Source organism: Liolophura sinensis, chromosome 6 (genome assembly GCF_032854445.1).
Source record: "Liolophura sinensis isolate JHLJ2023 chromosome 6, CUHK_Ljap_v2, whole genome shotgun sequence".
NCBI classification, from domain to species: Eukaryota; Metazoa; Mollusca; class Polyplacophora; order Chitonida; family Chitonidae; genus Liolophura; species Liolophura sinensis.
The window spans coordinates 46,297,317-46,308,008 of NC_088300.1; the positions used below are offsets into that span (position 1 = coordinate 46,297,317).

General features: G+C 38.6%; 1 protein-coding gene across 1 annotated transcript; it reads left to right on the top strand.

The window, feature by feature from the left end:
• Positions 1–989: 989 nt before the first annotated feature.
• Positions 990–7,567, top strand: LOC135467693 (apoptosis regulator BAX-like). Its single transcript, XM_064745502.1, is given in 6 exon segments — positions 990–1,462; positions 2,218–2,376; positions 2,722–2,806; positions 3,445–3,580; positions 4,059–4,157; positions 5,207–7,567. Coding segments are annotated over 6 exon segments (627 nt in total). The 5' UTR covers positions 990–1,428; the 3' UTR covers positions 5,321–7,567.
• Positions 7,568–10,692: the final 3,125 nt, after the last annotated feature.

Sequence of the window (10,692 nt, forward strand, 5' to 3'; positions counted from 1 at the left end):
ATCGAACGGGGGGGGGGGGGAGGGAGATAAGAAGGGTTTAGGCAATGGACTGGTGATGTATCGCTGTTCTAATTTGAGAATCTGATTGTAGATCCTATAGGTCTATACATATTATCACATGTGGATGATTGTCGCTGTAACTTATCTCGATGCCCAATCAAAATGATTACAAAAAGAATGAATATTTCCTAGCCCCTACACTTAGCCCCCTAACTGCATATTTCATGGACTTTGGACAGGGTGGCAAGGTGACGATGATGAAAAGGGCTGTCTTTGCTTGACTTTCTAGGCATTTGACGCCGATATTAACTTCAAACGTGTGCTACCAGAAAAAGAAAGATATGAGTGAGAAAAGTGCGTTCGTCTGCTCGACTGGTGGAAATAGGAAGTGAAAGAAAATGAAACATTTGAATCATTTAAAACGACATATATATTAAATACCTGGTACAATAAAACAGCCATTCCCCGAACTCATAATCTTGACAGAGACTTAAAACTCCAACTGATGTCAGACAGTAACTCTAGAAACATACAGTTTGTTCCTTATAACGTTATTTTTCTGAAAACTGGACAGACTTATATAGTGTATAGTAGGTCTATCTTAAATTACATATACGAAAGGCTAAAATGCTTTATATTGTGGATCATATGTTATTGTTTAACTTTGTGTATCCATGTCTTTTGATCGTAAATTGTTCAACCGTGAAGCTGGTTGTTTACTGAAGCATCAGTAATTTCCCATGACTATCCCATGGACTAGTACGTGACGACCAGTGTTGCATAATCTACAATTCAGTTCAGACAGATGAGTTATAACTGTAGAATGATGCCTTCAGTACAGACTAATGTTCTCATGACATTAGCCTACACTACTTGAGTATTTATGTATATATAGGCCAAATCTTTATAGCGTGCCGTATACGGCCTAAGTATTATACGAAAGAAAAAGAATGAATGGACGTGTGTTATTTTCAATAGAAGTAAGTTCACTGAGCGACTTTGTTAACCCGTGACGAATTTAGTGAACTTGTGTTCAATGTGTGACAAAGCCTCTGAGTTTATATTTAAATAGCCATGATATCAACATTGTTTTATTGCATTGCGTTATCTTTACATGTTTTCACCCAATTCAACTTAAACAGTTTTGGTAGAGGACGCTAATGTTTAACCATTTACTCGAACAGTTAGAATAAAACCATAAAAGGAGGATGGATACACCTAATCTATCAGCTCTGCATGTTTGAACTCATAAAAGTGGCAAGGATTTCGCCGGCTTCTGCTCTAGCAGATTTTTTTGTATCAAAACTTGTCTCCCTTGACAGAGGGCGCTGATGTCATGAGATGCGAAATGGCGGTGATGAACTCATAACGTGAGTTACCTTTGACAATCACAAAAGACTTTTACGACCATAGTCAGTGTAGATAATTATGAGCGCGGCTACGGAGCACCCGCTGGCCCCAGGTAAGTAACTCTTTTATTTTCCACTAAGAAGGCGTATTCTTTTGAAAATGTTGAAAAGTTACATGATGTTCCGATCATCCGTAATGCGGGTAGGATTCCTGCCGTGGGTGGAAAACGAAACTGTGTCATGGCATTTTTGGAGTATTTCTTCGTATTTTTGAGAAATGGGCGTTTTGTTGGATCACATCCCCGAGTAAAATTTAGTCTTTTGTGTAATAAGACTTTCTGCTGTTTGAATTTAAAAGATCAATTTGGCTTTTAAATGGCTAAATTAGCTGAATAAATCATCAGCTTAGTTCTGTTATGTTTGATAGTTAAGTATACCATGATACATAACAGTATAGACCTAAGTTCTTTGGTCCGATACATTGTCTGCTCATGAGCAGCTATAATTATGGTGCATCCAAGCATCTCTCATCCTACTAGTCAGTATACTCGCGCTACATTTACCTCAGTTATATCTCTCATTTGACATTTGTTAAATGATATAATTGGGTGGCCTCTTATTTTTATTTTATGAGGGATCACACTGCATAGTCATGATGATAATATTGTAATTAATAAGTAGGTTACAAAGTTGAAAATCAGTGCCTAGCTTTGTGAGAGGCCTGCTGTTTGGAACTGAACTGTGCTGGCTTTGTTTATGAGCACAGTGGGCACAGTGGAGTGAAATGATATGAGCACAGCTGTTGTGATAGATTTGTGCAGCCAAAGCCAAATAGATGGACTGATTGGAACTGTTTTGTTACTTGTAGGAGGGCGATCCCATCCACCAGACCAACTGACAAGAGATGATATAGGCAACCAGGCCAGATATTTGTTAAATAATTTTATACATGAGCGGTTATCTGAGCATGATAGAATTAATAATTCTCCAGCTGTGGAAGCTCTGCAGGAGCCTGACACTCCATCAGGTGAGTCTATGTTTACAAGATGGACCACTTTGCAAGTAGGCCTACTAATTAATGTTTGTTCTTTATTATAATACTGTGATACAATATTTCCATAATATGTGCTTGTTCCTGTGCGTAGTACAATATACCTACCTGCTTTAATGCATGTATTTGTTGTACCATATAAGATGTGCAATTATGGCTTCTGGTAATCGTGATAAATGATCTGTATCAATGGGGGATGAAAGATTAAACATAACTCACTACTATCTAGGGTAATATTTTGCCTGTCAAAGGTGCACTGGATACACATACCTTATCTTACCCATATTTAATCATGTTTTGTGTGTTGTTTGTAATATTCAGGCCCTCCAATGGAGCATGTACGAGAAATAGGTCGAGCTTTGAGGTGTATTGGGGATGAGCTTGATGGGGACGAGGACCTGCAGAAGTAAGTGATGGTGTACAAGTGATAATGGGAGCCGATAACTGTCACAGAATTGCTTTTTATGTGACTGTTTATGTGATTATTACATCCTTGCAGAAGACTAAGAGCAAGATGCACGCTGCTGAATATCAGGTGTGTGTTACTAACACACGTAGGTATTAATTCTGAACTGTGGAAGTGTGGGAGTGTGATAGCACACCTCAAATTCAAAAGCCTTAAGCAACCTAAACCGGACTTCAACCCACTGTGCTGTTTTACTTCTGCATCATGCAGTGCCCTGGTTAGCATGCAAGCATGGCAAAATGACTCAGGAACCAGTGCAGTGCATTGAAGTACAGCTTATGCTGGCTTGCTCCCTGGTCTTTTGTGGTGAGGTGTACCATCAACCTGCAGTTGACCGTGGGTTTCCCATGCTCTATGCCCTTTTTTTTTCACCTTACTTCTGGCTGCTATTGTGTAAATATTCTTGAATATGGCGTAAAACCACAATCAGAAACTAGATAAGTGCTTCAGAGTTTTGTATCACATGATGTGAATACTGTGCCATTTTACATCTGCATCATACCTAGTATTTACATGTGCGTGTTGTCGATGATGTCTGGAGTAACTCAGTTGTTAACTCTCTGATGTCCTCATTGCAGCCTCATCTCCCAGATTCCACCTGATGCCCCTCAGCAGACATTCATGTCTGTGGCCAGGGAAATCTTCTCTGATGGCAATTTCAATTGGGGGCGTGTTGTGGCCTTATTTTATTTCGCGTACAAAATGGCTCTTAAGGTAGTAATCATGGTTTTTTGTCGTGTAATACATGTACATTGTATTCCTTTTTATAAATGTGAGTGTCCGTGAACGTGTTTCACCTACTTTTGGTGCCAACAGTTAAATTTTTCTGATAAGGTATTATTGAAACTTCACTCTTTAAACCTCTCTCTAAGGTGGATTAATCAGTCAGAATCAAGAAGAATTTGTCACCTGAGGAAAGATGGGTGGAATACAGTATGTTGATATTTATGTTTGCCAATAGAGTATATGCCTTCAGTTCAAAATTTACTTCTGGCAAAGATTGCATGCAAACAGACCAAGGAATCCCATTTATGGATATTGATGTAAATCAACAGTAACTTATGATGAATATTGAAATGCTTTCAGAAATTGTTGAAATTTATTGTTGCACATTTAGATTATATATTATCAATATGTGGCCAGAGTTTCGATTACCTTATTTTTGTAATATGAAATTACCACATGTTTTCAGGCCTTGGACAGAATTCCCTTAATTCGAGCATAGTTTAATTGGGTAATAAATTACATTGTGGATTGTGTGGCTCCCTGGATCATAGAGCGAGGCGGCTGGGTAAGTTGGAATTTGATATCAATCCGTGGTTGTGTATAACGTGTATTAACCCATAAATTGGGCTCTTACAGTTACTGGATCACTGAGCTATTACATTGCTCTTGCTGCAACCAACTGGTCCCTGACCAATGAAGCCTGCACAGGCTTGAATCCAGCTCTTTCATGTTGGGATGCTTTTTGTCAGAATGTTTTTCAGGTACCATGGCCATATCTACAACCCCCCCCCCCCCCCCCAAAACTAAAGGCTCTGTTCCGAGACTTTAAGATAACATTATGACTGTGCATAGAGAAATTTTATAAAATTCATCTCAATTCATCTGTCTGTGAATGGGAGAAATTTTGTGAAAGCTTAATATTTCCATCGTTAACAGTCATAGTTTTGTTCAATTTACTTCCTTCTTTCAATAAAGTTGAATTAGTTTGGAGCCCAAAGGTTTTCCAGATCTAAATGGCCGTAGTAGATGTGGCCCAAGGCACCAGACTGTTGAAGTTTTTCTGGGCATTTATTTTTCCTCCTCCTATAAACCTGACTGGACTGGCGTCCAAATTCATGAGGACAGAGTGAAACATTAAGCAGATACATGTAAATAAATGAGTTTTGTCACAGAAAATGGCAGTTGTGGAAGTGGTTCTTACATGTACTACCCCATCACATTACCATTCAAACAAGGTTGCTGAAAGTGAGACTTGTTCAACCCCTTAATAGGAGTTCCTTATTGTGGCGAGGTGAAAAAAAAAACTCATTGTAGAAAGAAGGGGTTGCATAACTATGGTTTGAACTAGAATTTTACAAAGTGATTCCTGGTTAGTGACTTTGTAATCAGTCCAGTATTGAAGGGCCAAGAATGTGATGTCTTTTTTTTTTTTCAATAAAATGAAGGGATGGCAAACTTTTTTATATATTTATATTATATATTTTTTATATATATTTTATGTATTATTGGAATCAAAGAATTCTGGATCTTACATGAAAATGATGCAAAATAGTAGGTACTCATTGTGGGGTTTTCAAGGGTAAATAAGGTTTTCACATACTATGCTTTTTACAGGATGCCATTGTGGAATATTTTGGCACCCCAGTGTCACAGATGCTAGGTGTTTTGACAACAGCACTCCTTGCAAGTGGACTGATCATCGTGTGGAAGAACTTCTTTCATTCTTGACTCAAATTTGTGTGAATAAAACAATATTCCAGATTTGTCTCCCCTGGCACTAGATGGTGTGACTGACGGTGATATGTACATAACCCAGCCATCTCTCACTAGTCAGCCCAACAGTAGAAATTGTGATCGGCGTGTGAAGGCCTGAGGAACAATGGGTAGTGTATTAGTTAGTGCTTCAGATGTATACTTTGTGTATACGGATGTGCACAGGGATGTTTTCTCAGCATGTATTAACAGGAGACTACTTTTGGCTCAGAAAAGGACTTTGTTTTATGCCACCTGAATATTACATACGTAATAAGTCATGTACAAAAAAGGTACCTCTGCTTTAATTTATTGTAGATAAGTACAATAGCAGTTGTGTTTTCATCACCTTCACCTCTTGTATCACTGGGCATTTCTTCTCTGGTGTAGATAATATATATCTTAACTTTTGGCATAATATAGATGCCTCAGCTGTGTGGTTATGCCTGAAGTACTGCAGGGGAGCTACCCCCAGATCTTTGTGTCTTAGGCATCTGTCTAGTAGAATGAATTAATACTGTGTTTAAGAGCTGTTTTCTGGGGTTTTTTTTAGTTATTGTGAGTGCTGCTTTATAAATTTTATTGATGTACCACAGCACAAAATCATGGATTCTCTTGTCAGAAAAATTGAGGGAAAAAATGTTCTAACGTTTTTACATGCCGAGTTGTGCGTGTGTTTATTTGAGGTGGTTTTTGTGGTCTGGTCTCAACCCCATGTTAGTTACAATATTTAAATGGTCAAATACCTTATCAAATGGTCATGTTAAGTGTGGTGTCTCGATGCTTGCATCGTAGTTAAGTGATTTATGGGATGCTTTGCAAGATGGTTGGTATCAGTGTATTAAAGAGAACCCAAAAATTATGTGATAAGGAACATTTTGAAAATAGTTACTTTCTGTTAAATCATCTCCAGGTATTTTCCTTAGGATAATTTAATGTACTTTTAGAATCATATGCTCAAAGTAATGTGAAAGGGCCTCAGAAAATATTGTCTCAAAAAACCCTACCTTCTGTACACTTCAACTTATTAAATCCTTGTGTACATCACTACACAATAACTAGATTGTAGAATATTGCTATATGTACTAGAATCAAAACTTGTGAAAAGGGCATCTCTCCACATGTTTACTCCAGGAAACCTTCCTATACCATGTCATTCTCAGCAGTCAAAAGAAAGGTAACAGAATATTATTTGTATCATATCTTATTTATATCGTAACTTGTGAACACTGTTGTCTGAAGCCGAAGAAGATTTTTTCCTTCCTCTGCCACTGTAGCTTACTGCTGGGGTGGGTTCAGTATGATTGCATCTGTTGCCCTCAGATGTTCATACTAACGGTATTATGTAAACCAAGAGAAAATTGATCACATTTATAACATACTATGTATTCAGAATTCTTTTTGTGCAAGGAAAAAAGCCAGCATTACAATATGTTACCAAATCTTACTAAGCTAAAATGGCTTTTGTTCAGAATTTTTGATATGGGACATGATATTTACCAGTGATTATCTGTGTTCAATCATGCTCAGCTGCTGTAATCAGAGTTATGTTGAAACTATGCTTTTATCAAAGATGCCAGTGTCATAGATGCATCTTGTTCATGGGCTCTCAAGATCGTGAATGTCTCTTCAGAATCAGTCAGAATAATCGAAATATATTAAATGAAATATTTATATTTCATTTGTAATGCTTTTTGTCTGGATGACTAAAGCTCAGATTTATGACATCTAAAAGATGGCAAGTGAGAATAAATTTGATAGAATTTGAACTTTTGAAATCTTAAAGAAAGCCTCATAAGTTTTTAATTCGTACATCCCAGACCAGTTTGCAATGAGTGTTATGCCCCAACACGGGTTTAGGATCAGTACTGGTAACTGCATTTGATAATTTGTTAAATGTAGATACATACATAAAATGGAAGAGATTCAACCTGACTGTTCCAGCTATAGAGTTTTTATTCCAAATTGCTGAGACTATTTTAAAGTTTTTAACTTCCAAGCAGATGATAGAGCCGGGCATTGAATTTCTTCAGGTAAGGAAATGTGTAAATGCGCTTGTGAAACTTGTAATTGACTCTGATCTTGCATCAGTGTTTCTAGTCGGCTGAAGTTGCAGTCATATTACAATTTCTTAACCATACATCAGTGTATTGGTCGAACGTCATTACTACCCTAAATCTTCTAGTTCTTGGGACACCTGATCTGCTGGTTTTAGCCAATATACATGTAATTGTAGCATGGATATTTAGCTTCTTTGTTTTTTTCACATGGTTAGTCTATTTAATGGATAACAAATTCATATCTTTACTTTTCAAAAAAACTGAGAGAGAAGTGTAATTCTTTACCTTCAGCACTACTAATGCCTCCTAAAAATTAGAAGAGATAGGTATCCATGGTGCAATATTAACTGAAGTCGGAAGAAGCTTTGAATATGTTTTTGTAAAATGAATTAAAGATAGTTTGGTCTCACAGCTTCAGGTGTTTGGGAGGTGTGGGGGTTTGGGTGGGGGGTGGGGGGTGGGGGCTTGTATAGAGCAATCAAGTTAACAAATTACGAGGGAAATATGTCGATTGTGAAGGTTGTTTCTTGCTATATTGCATGTATAGTGTGGGAGACACCGGTTTGTTACCGTGTGTCGAGAATCCCTTTGACCTCAGGATTATGGAGGAGCATAATTTATAATCTGAATAAACATGTCATAGTGTCCGTCAACATATGGTTGTCTGGTGATTTTGTCCAATCTCGAGATAATGAGTTTTGAAATTGGAGCGTTCGACCTATTTTACTTTCTTTGTGGATATGTACAAGATGAGTATTTTGCCCCCTTTCACAAAGCCTGTTGCTATAGCCAGTATGCCCCCCCCCCCCCCCCCCACCCAATGCGGTGACTGAGCGACGAAATCTACCAAATCTACTTTAAGTTAAGACTTAAAGGGTGTATCTTTGTACGTCTATGTTTTGTTGCTCTACACAGGAAAGGTGTCCGCATTGAAACCGACCTGCCATAAGAAGACACCGTCGTGAAATGAGTGGAGCAATGGTAAAATCGATGTTAAAAGAACATATAGCATCCAAGCATAGTGTTTATTTCATTGTACAAGCATTAAACTTTGACATTTGATGAAGGGCATCATAATCCATGGACGATGGCATTATCTTCTAAGTTGTTTTGCTCCCACCTGCATAAATCTGACTGCCGTCGTATTACTGAGCACGGCGTTAAACACCATTGGAATAAATAAGTAAATAAATAAATAAATTTTAAAACTATAATCCATGACTGTTGACTAGCTGTAGGCTTGACTGAATTTATTTAATTTTTTTTAACACTGGAGGAAGAAGAGTGAAGGAAAATCGGACTCTTTACAGTTATATACTTATGCATTTATCGAATTGGTGTTTTACGTCGTTCACAAGAATATTTCGCATATATACGGCGAGCCTTTGCCTATGGTGAGAGGAAACCGAACAGAGACCGAGGTTTTATAGTTACACATATATGAATTTTCTCGACATACCTAGTTGGACGCCATATGGGTGGAACGCAAGTTCAACGAAAATAAAACTGTGTGAACTCCAAGAGTACCTTCCACAGCTTATTGTCACCAAAGCTCCATTAACAATTATAGCCGGAATAGACTGAAGTTATATTCAGGGTTTTAGCGAAGGAGAACACTGGTTGCCATAAGAGACTTTACCTTGACCGGTACCGCCAAACACAAAGGCCTTCACATGTAAACTTGTAAACTTGTGTGGTATTTTGTTCAGAATTGAGTGAGTGAGTGCTTGGGGTTTAACGTCGTACCTGACAATTTTTAAGTAGGCCTAATATGACGACGAAGGAGTCTTTAGAGTGCATGTAATGTACTTCCTTGTTGCAGGACGGATTTCCACTGCTCTTTTATCTAGTGCTGCTTCACTGAGACTTCTCGAAGGCAAGTAAGCTGCCTCACCCGAGCCATTATACTGATACGGGTCAACCAGTCGTTGCACTTCCCCTTAATGCTGAACGCCACGCGAGGAAGCTACAACTTCCTCTTTTAAGGTCTTAGGTGTGACCCGACGCAGGATTGACCCAGGATCTACCGTCTGCCGAAGCAGACGCTCTACGGTTGAGAGAAAAATGGTATTTGAACTGGGTGCATGTAACGTTGGACGCAGAGAGAAAATTTCTGTCAATATATATGTAGTGTAAAATCATAAGGTTGTGCATCCAGGTGATCAGGATGTACATCGTGCAGTTTGTTGGTTACGGATGGCTGATGATGTTACTGTAGAGCGGAACCATCGATTGAGATCTCAGCAGCTGTCTAGAGCTGATGCCTGAACAAAGACAGTGAAGCCGGACGATACCTATCTATTGCCATCCGTGCTGACCCAGACTAGTACATCGTCCACATCATTGTGACCACAGAACAGATGTCCGTATGGCATAAGTGAGGTTTATTCCAAGAAAGTTAGGATATACATATATAAATTGTCTGCGGATGGTTGTGGGTTTCCCTCGAGTTCTTATCGGTTTCCTCCCACTGTAGTAATGCTGACAGCCATCGTATAAGTGAAGTGTTCGTGACAACAGCGTGAAACACCAATCAAGTGAAGAAATAAATCAATAAAGGAAATCTGAGCTACAGTAAGAAACTCTATAGGTCGCTGTCTGTCTGCTTGTGGGTTGGTCAGTCTTATGATATGTTATTCTTTAACTTGGGCTAGTCACTTAACGAGAGGCCTGGGCGCAGAACATCAACTTTTTGCGGGATGTCGCAGCCATTGGGAATTTACGCTCGTGTAAAACTAACTTGAAGGCCACTTCAAACTTGCAGATGTAGTTGATTGCAGGTGGAATGAGGGTCATTTCCCGCACACAAAAGTCAGTTCCAAGCTGTTTGAAAGCACACTTCTCTGCTTTACCATCACAAATAATGTGACATATTACAAAGACCCCACTTGGACCATGTAGAATTAAGTTTGAAACCAATAGCTTATGGTCTCACTAACATAAACAAGCGGTAATTGAATCATGCACTGTGTGTGACAAATGGATAGCCTGGTGCAAGGTGTTGTGTTATTACCTATTAAGTGGTGAGCGTTAGCAGGTTAAGTCCTCTAATGTGCTGCTCCGGCCACAGCCCTTCGTATTAATTCAACAGGTCCGGTTATATAAGACTATATGTGTTCTGTATTAATAAAGAAGAACAAGGTAGAAAACAAAGTTTCACCGTTTTTAAAAATAAGGCATTTCTCTGTCAGTTTTTCGCTCATCTGTACTTTCTGGTGTCTCATGAGTCTCACGCCGCCAATGTGCACAGAATCCATGAAAACACTAAGAGAACACAACCTTTTTGTT